The sequence below is a fragment of the Carcharodon carcharias genome, chromosome 10 (genome assembly GCF_017639515.1).
Source record: "Carcharodon carcharias isolate sCarCar2 chromosome 10, sCarCar2.pri, whole genome shotgun sequence".
Taxonomy (NCBI): Eukaryota; Metazoa; Chordata; class Chondrichthyes; order Lamniformes; family Lamnidae; genus Carcharodon; species Carcharodon carcharias.
In genome coordinates, this window is record NC_054476.1 from 112,273,562 (window position 1) to 112,289,510 (window position 15,949).

The following is a 15,949-nucleotide window of genomic DNA, read 5'->3' on the forward strand; positions in this document are numbered from 1 at the left end:
GAGTAGAGTACTGCTCAGTCCACTGATGCTGCATTTGATTCCCTGTTGTGTTTTGCTTTGAAGTGTCGTTGGGAACAGATGTCTCTGTCCCTGGAGCTCTGTGCTAACCCAGAACAGCGCTTTTGTGTGTGATTATGTCTGTGCTTGAGATTACATTGACACTATGCATCCAGCAGCTACAATGCAAAATGTAGGATAAACTTTCCATTTCTACACCTCTCAGGCTGAGTTCACTTCTATACCATGTATCATGCTCTGGGGATATTGCTAGATTTAACATTGTAAATTGCTTTGCAGAGAAATATGACAACAGGAAATGCATACCATCCACCAGATTCTTTATATATATGTTATATATTGACATTGCATTGTTCTGATTTTTGGGTATCTACTCAACAACCTTGTGTACTTTTTAAATTTATTCATCCTTTTTAAAGCTTTAAAAACAAGCTGGCTACAGACAGGCCTTCAAGCCATAGACAGTATGATTCCTTTGTTCCTGAAGGCTAAAAAGTGGGAGCACCAAGCTGTGGCTTGGTGGAGGACACACTTGCTTCTGAGTCAGAAGGTTATGGGCTCAAGTTCCACACCAGGGCCAGAATCTTTGGGCCCCGCTCGCCAAGGCGTAAAATGACGCGTGGTGACGTGGCATGCGTCCTGACATCACCCCGTGTCATTCAGATCTTCAGTTCAGCAGATGGGCACTAGAGTCAGCTGCGTGCCAACCGAACTGTCTAAGGCCTATTAATAGACCTATCAGTTAAAATAACTAACCGAGCTGCCCGTCCAACCTTAATGTTGGCGGGCAGGCAAAGAGCCCAGGCAACCTTCGCATTTATCATGAAACCTCATCCACGGGCGGGATGAAGTTTCATGAAGGTTTTTAAACTTTAACTAAAATTTTTAATAAAATTCATAGGCGGGTCCCAGCTCATGTGACGCTATCACATGAGGGGACATGTCTTAAAAAATCTTTTCTTTATTTACATAAATTTTTAAAAATCAACTAATTTCCCTGAGGTAGCTCTGTGCCTCAGGGAGATTCCTGCATGCGCGAAAGAACGCAGGCTCCAACTCAGCCTCCTCCCCCCGACCGCACAGGGAGCACTCAGCACTTCCGGGTGCGCATCACGCTGGGCGGGCCTTAATGGGCCCACCCATGTAAAATGGTGGCACGCAGCCAATCACGGGTGGCGATCGGCCCACACCCGCTCCCGCCCAACCCCCCGACGGGGAGAAAATTCTCCCCAGGACTTGAGCACAAAATGTGGGCTGATACTCCAATGTAGTACTGAGAAAGTGCTGCATTATTTGGAGGTGCTTTCTTTCAGATGAGATATTACACTGAGGCCCTGCCTGCCTCTTGGTTAGGTGTAAACGATCCTATGGAACTACTTTGAAGAAAGGCAGGAGAGTTATCCCTAGTTTCCAGCCAATAATTATTCCTCAATAACGTCACAAAAACAATTTATCTTGTCATTATCACATTGGTGTTTATGGGAGTTTTTCTTATTCATTTATGGGAATGTGGGCTTCGCTGGCTAGGCCAGCATTTATTGACCGTCCCTAGTTGCCCTTGAGAAGGTGATGATGAGCTGCCTTCTTAAACGGCTGCAGTCCCCGTGGTGTAGGTACACCCACAGTGCTGTTAAGGAGGCAGGGTTCCAGGATTTTGACCCAGCGACAGTGAAGGAATGATGATATATTTCCAAGTCAGGATGGTGAGTGACTTGGAAGGGAACTTCCAGGTGGTGGTGTTCTCATCTATCTGCTGCTCTTGTCCTTCTAGGTGGTAGTGGTCGTGGGTTTGGAAAGTGCTGCCCAAGGAGCCTTAGTGAGTTTCTGCAATGCATCTTGTAGATGGTACACACTGCTGCTACTGTGCATCAGTGGTGGAGGGAGTGAATTTTTGTGAATAGGGTGCTGATCAAGCAGGCTGCTCTGTCTCGGACGGTATCGAGCTTCTTGAGTGTTGTTGGAGCTGTGTACAAACTGGTTGTTGCATTTCCTACAATACAACAGTGATTACACTTCAAAAGTACTCCACTAAGTATAAAGTGCTTTGAGATGCCCAGTGGTTGTGAAAGGCTCGATCTTCCTAAATGCCAATCTTTCTTCTCTTTCTTTAGCATGCATCTCCCAGCACATGCCTGCTCCACACTCAGTGAATAGTCTGGGGATTCCGGTCGGTTCACTGGTCTCTATTGAAAATGCCATTTCTATTCAGACAGCTAGCTATCTGCAGATAAGGGCAGTAAGAGACTAGATGGCATTAGCAAGAGCATTCCTGATGCTGAAGACAGACAAGGGAAGGAGAATCAAAGGTGGGACTTTCCTGCAATGGAAGAGGAGCACCAGGACAGGAGCCCAGGATGGAAGAGGAGCATCAGGACAGGAGCCCCGGATGGAAGAGGAGCACCGGGACAGGAGCACCGGGACAGGAGCACCGGGCCAGGAGCACCGGATGGAAGAGCAGCACTGGGACAGGAGACCCAGATGGAAGAGCAGCACTGGGACAGGAGCCCCGGATGGAAGAGGAGCATCAGGACAGGAGACCCGGATGGAAGAGGAGCATCGGGACAGGAGCACCAGAACAGGAGCTCCAGATGGAAGAGGAGCACCGGGACAGGAGACCCGGATGGAAGAGGAGCACCGGGACAGGAGACCCGGATGGAAGAGGAGCATCGGGACAGGAGCACCAGAACAGGAGCTCCGGATGGAAGAGGAGCATCGGGACAGGAGCACCAGATGGAGGAGGAGCACCGGGACAGGAGCCCCAGATGGAAAAGGAGCATCGGGACAGGAGCCCCGGATAGAAGAGGAGCATTGGGACAGGAGCCCCGGATGGAAGAGGAGCATTGGGACAGGAGCACTGGATGGAAGAGGAGCACCCGGACAGGAGCCCAGGATGTAAGAGGAATACCCGGACAGGAGCACTGGATGGAAGAGGAGCACCCGGACAGGAGCCCAGGATGTAAGAGGAGCACCCGGACAGGAGCCCAGGATGTAAGAGGAGCACCCGGACAGGAGCCCAGGATGTAAGAGGAGCACCCGGACAGGAGCCCAGGATGGAAGAGGAGCACCGGGACAGGAGCATCAGGATGGAAGAGTAGCACCGGGACAGGAGCCCTGGATGTAAGAGGAGCACTGGGACAGGAGCATCAGGATGGAAGAGGAGCATCGAGACAGGAGCCCAGGATGGAAGAGGAGCATCGGGACAGGAGCCCCGGATGTAAGAGGAGCATCGAGTCAGGAGCCCAGGATGGAAGAGGAGCATCGGGACAAGAGCCCCAGATGAAAGAGGAGCACCGGGACAGGAGCCCCAGATGTAAGAGGAGCATCGAGACAGGAGCCCAGGATAGAAGAGGAGCATCGGGACAAGAGCCCCGGATGAAAGAGGAGCACTGGGACAAGAGCCCCGGATGAAAGAGGAGCACCGGGGCAGGAGCCCCAGATGAAAGAGGAGCACTGGGACAGGAGCCCCGGATGAAAGAGGAGCACCGGGTCAGGAGCCCCGGATGAAAGAGGAGCACCGGGACAAGAGCCCCGGATGAAAGAGGAGCACCGAGGCAGGAGCCCCGGATGAAAGAGGAGCACCAGGACAGAAGCATCAGGATGGAAGAGGAGCACCGGGACAGGAGCCCTGGGGCATCTGTGTACACAGTTGTGTGGATGTGGCAGTGGCCATACTTGCTCTGTGCAGTGCTCCTTACACTGGCAGCTAAAGGGTCAAATCTGGGCTTCGATTTGGGAGCCTGTCCGCCTGAATTCCATAGGAACGTTTAGTGATGGCCTTTCACTTATTTGGGCGGATGATCAGTAAACATACACCACACATCTCTAGTTTCATTGGCACTTTTTGAGGTTCTCTGCCAGAATCACTATTAAAAAATGCCCCTTCCACCTTGCAGTAACTGTTCCAAGGAGCACTGGGAGAGGGCAAACATATTTCAAAACAATGCAAACCAATAAACCTCTGAACAGAGCAGGGTGCATGAATGAACACTTGGAATTTACTCAGCTAACATAATGATGCTGTAGAATGCCAATACTTCCCAGAGCAGTTAAACAAAAATCCTTGATAAATAGGCGTGGTTGAAGTGAGACACTGCCTGTTCAGTAAATATCTTGTCTCCTGCCAAGTTACTGAGCTGTTTACTCCATGGAATTTTTTTTCAATCCACTGGCTTTTTAATGCATTTTTAATGAAGTCTTCAAGGCCAAAATTTCAGCACATCACTCCCACTCATTCCAGACCTCTGAAATCTAGAACATCATACTGACTTAAAAATAGCAGATTTCTCACAAAAGACATTTTGCCTCCAGCAGTCAGCTAGAAATATGAAAAGATTAAAAAAGAAGTCTTTCCATCCTCCCCAAGGGACTCAGACTCGTCTCATTCGACAGTGACTTCATGATCTGCCTGTTTTTCTAAATATGGTTGTTGTCTTTCAGTGAGCGTGGGATGGTGTAGCAGAACCTCACACAGACCAGGGGGCCTTGTGTTTAGCAGCAGCTCGATGCCAACTCGGTATCAGTGGGGTGCGACATGTGGCCTCAGTCCGGGTCTCTGGGCAATGGGAGGGAGGGGGAATATCATCCAGGGCCCCTGCTCCGGAAAAGAGAAAGACGGGGACAAGGGCGACCACACTGTCATCATGGCAACCTCAGCTGCAAAATATGAGGTGGAAAATTTTCAACTGTTGCCAGATTAAGTTTGGAGCTGAAGAACAGCACTGGGGCAAGGTTCAATCTGTACTTGGTTCAAGCTATTTCTGAACAAAGAGGGTTTGATACATACCATGCCAAGTGGAAAGAATGAACACCCTATTCTATAAGTGTTACAGTACATTCACATACTCAAAATAATTCACCAAGACTTCATCCCCTTAAGAAATAGAAACAAAAGCATTGCACTTTGAAGCTTTTGGTTGTCCAAACAGCCATCATTGCTCACCCTCCATCTGAGAGGAGAATTTTACAAAATGCTAACAGCCTGCAGCAGTGTTGATCAATCATCTGCTACAGGAATCACAGGATACTTGCAGATAGAGTAAAAACAGTCATGTAATCACAATATTGGGATTGCAAAGACATTGAAATACTTCAAAACCATTATGTTATTTTATATGCCTTTCGTAAAATTTCCAATTAACTCTAATACCTACTCTGTGAATCAACACTTTAGCATTCTCTATAATTAGGGCTCTGTAGCAATATAATTATGGGATTGATTGCATCTAACATGCAGTCAATTTTACCACATTATAACACAATTACTGTGAACAAGAAATTAATAAAACAGAAAGATAAAGACCAGAAAATGCTAACTATACAAGTCAATCATGGTTTAACTTATACTAGTTACATACAGACTACAGATGGAAACGGGTTTGTACTCGAAAGAGTTACATTATAAAGCTTGGCCTAAGTAGCCAAGTGGTTATGGTACTGGGTTTGTAACCCCAAGATCAAGAGTTCAAATCTCACAATGGCAAACTATGAAACAACGTAACTTCATCTGAAACAGATGGAAATGGGTTTGTACTCGAAAGAGTTACAAATGCTCCAATATAGGCTTGGCCTAAATAGCCAAGTGGTTATGGTACTGGGCTTGTAACCCTAAGATCAAGAGTTCAAATCTCACACTGGTCAAACTATGAAACAATGTAACTTCATCTGAAAAACAGATGGAAATGCGTTTGTACTCGAAAGAGTTACATCTATAACCCCAACTCTACTAGTAAGACTACAGTCTGAATCATGGCAATTAAACCATAGACTGCAATCACCTGAGCTATACCAAGTACATTCTGGGCTGTACCACTGAATTGTACATCAGCTATAGTTCAGGATAGCCAAACCTGTACCAGTTGGACTATGCTAACCCCAACCATATATCAGCTAAACTGGAATAATCTCAAATTGCACCAGTTAGACTAGGGTGACCCCAACTATTTTGATTTTCCAGATTTTGACTGAACTACCCTGAAGGTAAGTTTTTCCTCAGTTTTCCTGGAAGATCATTAGCCCGAAATGTTAACTTTGTTTCTCTATCTGCAGATGCTGCCTGAGCTGCTGAGTGTTTCCAGTGCTTCATGTTTTTATTACACTGAAGGTATGGTTGATGGATGATTCAAGGCTACAGTTGTAAAGGCAAAATGATGCACTGCTGTTTTGTAATGAGTTCAGAAGACCCTGAAGCTTTGGATTGTGGGTGGACTACTTGAAATCCATGTGCATTGGTTGCAGTAATCACTTGGTTATAATGAAACAATGTAGACCCATCGAATAAATCATCATAATCGCAGACCAAAATGTAGCAAGATAAGTAACTATAGTTACAGGACATGCCAGTTCCAATAACTCAAACTACTGAAACTTAGGCTCCAGCAGAATAACAATCTTCCAATGAAGTGAACAGCTTCCAGCTATAGCTTATAGCTGTTTATACATTTGTTCCATTTTCTTGTTGTATTGATTCACTAACTCATGTAAAATTCATTACCTAAAGCCTCTGCTAGCTCAGGATAGGTCCTAACTTTTGGTCACAGTAGCCTGTTTTCTTCATTAGCTAGAATAAAGAATGTAAGAAATCTAAATGGGGTCCACTCTACTCAGGCAAGCTCAGCTTCTTCAGCAGAACCTTAGTTTAGGCAGGAGAAAGCTTCATAACCTTTCCAAATGACTGGTTTACAAAACAGCATGAACACATCTGGGGGGATCTCAATCTAGAGAGTTGCTCTCTCAAACTCAGACATCAAGGGCACGAGTAGCAGGAAGACCCAACTGAATGAACTCTGCTACTGGCCACACTGTGGAGAGCTACTATTCCATTTTGGTGATACAATGGTGGGTACTTTGAGGAGAATCCTGACCAACTGTGTCAGCTGTGGCTCAGTAGTAGCACTCATGCCTTAGCGACAGAAGGTTGTGTGTTCAAGTCGCAATGCAGAGAGGACAGCACAAAATCTAGCCCGATACTCGTCAGAGGTGTCATCCTTTGAACTAGACATGAAGCAGTGTGTTCTCTCAGATGGATTTAAAAGATCCCACAGCAGAAGAAGAGGAGGGGAGTTCTTTCCGATGTCCTACAAAATATATATCCTTAAACCAAAAACTTAAATTAGGTCATTTGTCTAATTGCTGTTTGTGGGTCTTTGATGTGTGGAAGTTGGTTGCCAGTTTGGGGTACCGTGTGGGCAGGCTAGTTCCAAAATCTGGGTCAGCACAAATGTGCATGGAGCTATCATCAAGTACAAAAGATTACAGAGGTTTGAGCTCCATGACAGCACCTTTACCCCAACACCTGCCCCAACCTCGCCTCCTTCCCCATACCCCCAGTGGCCGGTTTGAATACTCTAGCTAGTTCTCCCTCATCATGGGGATCAGCTGCAACAAATGTAATACATCACAGGACAAGATAACAGCCCTGAAAGTACCACTGTGGAAAGCCAGCAAGTCATTGAGTAACACATCTGCGCAGGTAGTTTGACATTTCTTCATATGAAACATTGCATTAGAAGTGAAACACACTTATTTTTGGTATTACTATCCTTTAAATTTTAAAACCATATTGCAGTTGCATTAAAAATATTGAGTTTCATGTGCACACAATCATCCAGTTTAGTCCAGTCAGGACAGAATCTTCACATGGTTGGAACAGGTGACTGGTGTTCCATATGGATCACTAGCATTAAGACACAGATCGGGTGGTGGAAGCCTCTCTTACCTGCAATTTCCACAATGTCCCCAGGCACGATATCTCGGGCTTTGATTCTCTGCACAGCCTTCCTGTCCATTCGATACACCTTGCCCATCTCAGGTTCATACTCTTTCAGTGCCTCGATCGCATTCTCTGCGTTCCTTTCCTGTAAATTGGATGTGAACAATGAATTCACTTGACAAGTAATGTCACAGTTTAATGATCCTTAGCAATGTTACACACAGCTCGACTCTGCCCGTCTTGCTAGGATTTTGCCCAGTCAGAAGGCCTGTGTGCTCATTGGTCAGTTCTCATTCACAAGTATGTGGCTTTCAAGGAAGAAACCACTGACCAACAAATCATCTGTTCCACAATACTCAGCTTGGCAGCAAGGCATTTGCTATTATCAATTTAATTAAAAATTGAGTAACTGAGCAAAGCTCAACCTCTTCTATATTGCATTATTTACTCACAGAATATGGGTATTGGTAACATGGCTGCAATCTTGTAGAATTAAGTGACTAGCTAGGCCACTTCAAAGGGCAGTTAAGGATTAACCATATTGGCTTGGGACTGGCATCACATTTAATTCAGACTGGATAAGGACAGCAAGTTCCCTTCCCTAAACTGGATTTTTAAAACAATCCGACAAGTTGACACCAGCTTTTTAATTTTATTTCCAGCTTTCCATTAAAAAAAACTGAATTTAAATGTTTAAACAGCTATGGTAGGATTTTTTTTTGTATTCATTCACAGGATGTCGGTGTCACTGGCTAGGCAAGCATTTGTTGCCCATCCCTAATTGCCCTTGAGGTGGTGGTAGTGAGCTGCCTTCTTGAACCACTGCAGTCCATGTGGTGTAGGTACACCCACAGTGCTGTTAGGAAGGGAGTTCCAGGATTTTGACCCAACAACAGTGAAAGAACAGCGATATATTTCCAAGTCAGGATGGTGAGCAATTGAAGGGAAACTTCCAGGTCCTGGTGTTCCCATCCGTCTGCTGCCCTTGTCTTTCTAGATGGTAATGGTGGTGGGTTTGGAAGGTGCTGTCTAAGAAGGCTTGGTGAGTTCCTGCAGTGCATCTTGTGGATGGTACACACTGCTGCTACTGTGTGTCGGTGGCGGAAGGAGTCAATGTTTGTGGATGGAGTGCCAATCAAGCGAGCTGCTTTGTCCTGGTTGGTGTTCAGCTTCTCAAGTGTTGTGGGAGCTGCACTCATCCAGGCAAGTGGACAGTATTCCATCACACTCCTGACAGGCTTGGGGGAGTCAAGAGGTGAGTTACTTGCTGCAGGATTCTTAGCCTTCAACCTGCTCTTGTAGCCACAGTATATATATATGGCTAATCCAGTTCAGTTTCTGGTCAACGATAATCCAAAGGTAGTGAGAATTCGGTGATGGTAATGCCATTGAATATCAAGGGGTGAGGATTAGATTCTCTCTTCTTGGAAATTAACGTTGCCTGGCACTTGTGTAGCACAAATGTTACTTGCCACTTGTCAGCCCAAGCCTGGTTATTGTCCAGGTCTTGCTGCATTTGGACATGGACTGCTTTGATATTTGACGAGTTGCAAATGTGCTGAATGTTGTGCAATAATCAGTGAATATCCCCACTTCTGACCTTATGATAGAATGAAAGTCATTGATGAAGCAGCTGTAGATGGTTGGGCCGAGGACACTACCCTGAGGAACTCCTGCAGTGATGTCCTGGAGCTGAGATAATTGACCTCCAACAACCACAACCATCTTCCTTTGTGCTAGGTATGACTCCAACCAGTAGAGAGTTTTCCCCCTGATTCCCATTAACTCCAGTTTTGCTAGGGCTCCTTGATGCCACACTTGATCAAATGCTGCCTTGATGTCAAGGGCAGTCACCCTCACCTCGGGAGTTCAGCTCTTTTGTCCATGTATGAACCAATGCTTTAACGAGGTCAGGAGCTGAGTGGCCCTGGTGGAACTCAAACTGAGCATCAGTGAGCAGGTTATTGCTAAGTAAGTGCCACTTGATAGCACTGTTGATGACCCCTTCCATTACTTTACTGGTGACTGAGAGTAGACTGATGGGGCAGTAATTGGCTGGGTTGGATTTGTCCTGCTTTGTCCAGTATGTGAACTCATGTTGCTTGTCCAAATCTCAGGCTTACTTGTCCAGTAACATAACCACTGTACTATCGTAACCATGGAAAGAACATTGGTAAACACTTCAGAAGTGGCACTATAAAGGTGAGTGGAAGATGCTGTTGGTGGTGACTTCCACTGTCGAGAAAGTGAGGAGCCAAGGCCTGTAGTTCAGTACCACCCCAGCTGTAAATAGCAGGATGGAAGGCAGGACAACATCAAATAGTATTTAAATGGCACCAAATTTGGGATTTAAAATCTGTAGAACATAGAAGGAAGTGAAAAATCAGAAGCAATAGCTTTCACTGCAAAGATAATAAAGAAAGGGCCCTTCATGCATTTGGAACCATGTTGTGGTGGATGTGTAACAAAGCTAAGCTATATCAGACTTACTCAAAGATTACATCTGATCAGAGTAAGTATAGGCCAGTCAAAGCACGAGGCTGATGCACTCTTCTCTTAGTCACGGCAGCTTTATCTTTTGGACTGCATTTCTCTGTATATATGAATGCCCTTAGTTTCCGAGTAAACATTTATCAACCTTTTAGTTATCTCACTTGACTTGGTATCCACATGGAGCAGTATGCTCCACATTCTCACAAACATCCTTCCTGGATTCATTTCTAATCACCTGAACTCACATTCTAAGATTCTGTCACCTCACTCTGGATTCCCTACTACATTAGATTGTATAGAACTTACAGCACAGAAATACACCAGCAAAACTGGAGTCAATAGGAATCAGGGGAAAACTCTCTACTGGTTGGAGTCACATCTAGCACAAAGGAAGATAGTCGTGGTCAGTCATCTCAGCTCTAGGACATCACTGCAGGAGTTCCTGAGGGTAGTGTCCTCGGCCCAACCATCTTCAGCTGCTTCATCAATAACCTTCCTTCTATCATAAGGTCAGAAGTGGGGATGTTTGCTGGTGATTGCACAATGTTCAGCACCATTCACGACTCCTCAGATATTGAAGCAGCCCATGTCCAAATGCAGCAAGACCTGGACAGTAACCAGGCTTGTGCTGACAAGTGGCAAGTAACATGCGTATCACACAAGTGTTAGGCAATGGCCTTCTCCAATCAGCAAGAATCCTAACATCGCCCCTTGATGTTCAATAGCAGTACCATCACTGAATCCCCCACTATCAACATCCTGGGATTACCATTGACCAGAAACTGAACTGGGCTAGCCATATAAATGCTGTGGCTACAAGAGCAGGTCAGAGGCTAGGAATCGTGCAATGAGTAACTCACCTCCTGACTTCCCAAAGCCTGTCTACCATCTACAAGGCACAAAACAGGAGTGTGATGGAATACTCCCGACTTGCCTGGATAAGTGCAACTCCCACACCGCTCAAGAAGATCAACATCTTCCAGGACAAAGCAGCCTGCTTGATTGGCATCACATCCACAAACATTCACTCCCTCCACCACCGATGCACAGTGGCAGCAGTGTGTACCATTTACAAGATGCACTGCAGGAATTCACCAAGACTCCTTCAACAGCATCTTCAAAATGACCACCACCATCTAGAAGGACAAGGGCAGCAGATGGATTGAAACATCACCACCTGGAAATTTCCCTCCAAGTCACTCACCATCCTGACTTGGAAATATATTGCTGTTCCTTCACTGTCGCTGGGTCAAAATCCTAGAACTCCCTTCCTAACAGCACTGTGGGTGTACGTACACCACATGGATAACAGCGGTACAAGAAGGCAGCTCATCACCACCTTCTCAAGGGCAACAAAGGATGGGCAATAAAATTGCTGGCCCAGCCAGCGAAGGCCATATCCCATGAATGAATACCAAAAAAAAGTCCAAATGGTCCATGCAAGTGTTTGTGCTCCATACCAGCCTCTTGCCACCCGTCTTCATACAAACCCTATCAGCATATCTTTCTATTCCTTTCTCCATCATGTGTTTATCTAGCTTCCCCCTTAAATACATCCATGCTATTTACCTCAACAACTCCCCTTAATAACAATTTCCACATTCAAACCATTCTCTGGGTAAAGAAGTTAATCCCAAATTTTCTAGTGGCTTTATTGGCAAGTAATTTATATTTACATCTTGTTCATGTCAACTCTATCACACACCTCCAGAATTTGAAAGATCTTTATCTCAGTAACTCCTCAGCCATTTCTAGAGAAAAGAGCTGCATATTCAGTCCTTCCTGATAGCTATAACCTCTTGCACCTTCTCCAGTGCCACTATATCCTTTTGGTAACATGGAGATGTGCACAGTATTACTCCAAGCGCAGTCTAAGCAAGACTAGCACAACTTACCTGGTTTTCAATTCTATCCCTTTATAAATGAATCCCATGCTTTCTGTACTTTTTAAAAATCTCAATAATCTGTGCCACTACTTTAGCCTTCTGCTCCTCTACCCCGTTCAGACTCTGAATTTTCCATGAAGCATATGGCTTCCCCATTCTCCCTAATGATACGCACCATTCACACTTGGCTAGGTTGAAATTTATTTGCCAATTACACATGCATTCTGTAAGTTTATTTGTCTTCTTGTATTTTATAATAGTTCTCCTCAGTACGCCCAATCTGGTGTCATCCCCAAATTTTTTAATTCCTGAGTTTAAATCATTTATATAAATTGTGAACAGCAGTCCTAACATCGTTCCCTGAAGAACACACGTATTTTAAACACTTTGATTAGATCACTCTCAGCCTTCTAAACTGAAGGAATACAACAACATTTGAATTTGAAAGTGGTCCGATAAAGATAAAGAATACAGACCAGCTTTATACAAACCGGTCCTCATAATTTAACCCTTTAAGTCCCAGTATTAACCTGGTGAATCTGTGCTGTAAGCTTCACAAGGCCAACATCCTATTTGATGTGTGGTGTCCAGAGCTGAAAGCAGTATTCCTGATGGAATCAGATCAAGGCACTCTGCAACTTAAGAATAACTTGTTCCTTTGAGGTAAAGGCCAATGTTTCACTACCTATCTATTAGCTTCTTGTGACACCCAAATCATGAAACGTAAACTTCTTTGCTCTCCACAGTTCTTATGTTCTCATCATTAAGAAAATGCTCTAAATTCCCGATTGCTACAGTTTTGCTCATTCACTTAATCCATCTGTGTCCCTTTGTAGCTTTCTCCTCCCATCTGCATCACTGGGTGAACCTCTCAATTTAGTATCATCTGCAAATGTGGATATTTAATTCTCCATCCCTTTATCCAAGTCCATATATAAGCTGAGGCCCCAGTATAGATCCCTGGAGAACACTGCTAGTCACATCCTGCCAATAACCTGCCAATAAGAGTGTATTCTCTTCATCTCTACCTCCCAAAAATGAGCAAACCATGTCACAAGGTTGCTTCCAATTTCATGCGCTTTCATTTTTGCTTGTAATCTCTGGTGAGATGTTCAAATGCCTTCTGGGAATGCATATAGATAACACTCCCTTAATTTATCATAAAGTCTTGTCATGCAATTCAATTAGATTCCAGTAACTTCTTATGACTGATGTTAAACTGACAGGTCTGTAGCAACATACCCTCTAACTATCTTTTGAGCGCACGGACAACTTGTTTCAGTGCATGAGCACGTGGTAAATGAAAGGGAACAGCTTGTGTGCAGTCCACACGGGGACTTTCAAGTCACTGCACATCCGCGCAGCTTAGAGAAAACATTGGCCTGTAGCTTTCTGATATACCTCTCCCTCCCTTCTGAAATAATGGAATAACATTAGTGATTCTCCAATCTAAAGACTCAATTTCTAAATTGAGTGTTCTGGAAAATTTTAACTAACATATCTGCAATTTCTCTTCCTTGTTTTATTAATATCCTGAGGCGGAAACCATTAGGTCCTGGGCAGTTTTCTACCTAAAGTTCCAAAATTTTTTCCAGTATCAGTTTTTTTTTTAAGTTATATTAGTTCCAATAAATTCCTCCCCTTGATTTAATTTTCTGTTCCTCTGTCTCTGTTTCTCCACTGTGAAAATAGAAAGAACTCATTTAACAAATCTGCCATTTCCTTGCTGTCCATTATTGTCTCACCTTCATCTGTCTTTAATGGGGCCACATTTTCCCTTTACCACTTTCTTTCTCAAAGTATGACTCTATGACTCTGTGTGTGTTGATAAAAACATTTTGCTGTTAGCTTTCATATCCCTTGCAAGTTTTGCACTTTCCTTTTTTGCTTTGTATACAGCATCCTTAAAGCACAGGAGGTCGTCATTTGGCCCACTGCGTCTGCACTGGCTCTCCGAATGAGGAATTCACCTAGTCCCATTCCCTCACCTTCTCCCTATAACCCTGCACATTCTTCCTTTTCAAATAATAATCCAACCCTCTCTTGAATTCCACAATTGAACCTGGCTCCACCACACCCTCAGGCAGTGCACTCCAGATCTTAACAACTAGCTGTGTGAAAAAGTTTCTCCTCATGTCTCCATTGCTTCTTTTGGCAATTACCTTAAATCTGATCCCTCTCATGCTTGGTCCTTCCACTACCTTTGTAGTTTTTATTTTAAATAGCTCTCCCAGTCTGCAGGCTTTCCACTTTACTTGCATCTGCGTAAACCTTTCACTTTAGCTTGATACTGTCTCTTAGCCCACTCATTGGCCATGATTACTTAACTACACAAGTGCAGCTTTTGCCTTTGGGGAGAATGTACTGGTATTGCATTGTAATAAAGAAATTTTCCAAAAAATACTTCCCATTGTTTACCTATTAAGAGTTCAGCCCAGTTTACTGCAGTCATTTAATTTCATATTTCCTCAAAGTTTGCCTTACTTAAATTTAAAACCTTGCATTGTGACGAGCACTTGTCCTTCTCAAACCCAATATCAAATTCAAGTGTATCATGATCAGTATTCACAATATGTTTATCATCAGCTTTTTTTAAACTAATTCTGCTCATCACTATATCTGCTATAGCCTGTTCCTTTGGCTATTCGAAAATATATTGTTTCAGTAAATTGGCCAAAATACACTGTGGAAATTCAGTCTTTACAAGCTGCTCTCTTTCTCCCATTTTATGTGAAAATTAAAATCATTATAACCAGATTATTTTTGCTACATGTTTCTATGATCACTATATTTATATATCACCCCCAACCCTTGTACATCGCTACTGTCAGGAGGTCTGTGAACAACTCCCAGAGTCATGCATTGTTTGCTGTTGATTAAATCTACCCAGTGTTTCCACTGCTGACTCACTCTGATTGAAGTCCCTTCCAACTGCTCTAATTGTGTCTTTAATTACATTGTTATTCTTCATTTTCCAATACCCCTGTCCTTTCTAAAGATCTTATAGGCTGGAATACGTAGCTCCCAGTCACTCCAGGGCTCTGTCTTGCCTACTGCATCATACCCATCAAGCTGAATTTGTGCTTCTAATTCATTTGTTTTAACAAGGAATTTACAGCACAGAAACAGACCATTCAATCCAACTGCTCTGTGCTGGTGTTTATGCTCCACGTGAGTCTCTCCCCCCGCACCCCCCAATCCACTTCATTTCATCTAACCTCATCTGTAACCTCATCCTTCAAATCCTTTCCCACTCATGTTTATCCAGCTTCCACATAAATGCTATTTTCCTCAATTATTCATTATGGTAGTGAGTTTCATGTTCTAATCACTCTGGGTAAAAAAAAATTTCCCCTGAATTCATCACTAGATTTATCATTACTGGACTATCTTATATTTATCGCCCCTAGTGCTATCTCACACTTGGTGGCATCCGCTCCACATCTACCTAGCGAACCCCCTCATAATTTTATAGACCTTTCTCAGGTCACCTCTTAGACTCCAGTCTATCAATTTCTGCTGATAGTTATATCCTCTCAGCTCTGGTACTTTCCTTGTAAATCTTTTTTGCACCTTCTCCAAACCTCTAAAACCTTTTTGTTACAGAGACCAGAACTGTACCAAGTGTGATTGAACCAAGGTTTTTACATAAGTTTAACATAACTGGGGAATTTTAATCCTGCAGAAAAACAGGAGAGAGTCAAGGAGGTTAAATTCTTAAAAATGGGAAGCCTACATCCAGTTTAACCACGGGTTATGATATTTATAATATTTAAATCAGCTGTTATAATATTTAAAATAGGCTGTGCACCTCAGAATTTAGCAGCCATGTGGATATAACAGC

General features: G+C 43.9%; 1 protein-coding gene across 1 annotated transcript in view; it reads right to left on the bottom strand.

Moving 5' to 3' along the window:
- Positions 1-15,949, bottom strand: part of atp2a3 (ATPase sarcoplasmic/endoplasmic reticulum Ca2+ transporting 3) — a 255,948-nt gene that overhangs the window by 160,369 nt on the left and 79,630 nt on the right. Inside the window, exon 5 of the mRNA XM_041197530.1 lies at positions 7,733-7,871. Within this exon, the coding sequence (XP_041053464.1) occupies positions 7,733-7,871 (139 nt within the window). The remainder of the gene's footprint in view (positions 1-7,732; positions 7,872-15,949) is intronic.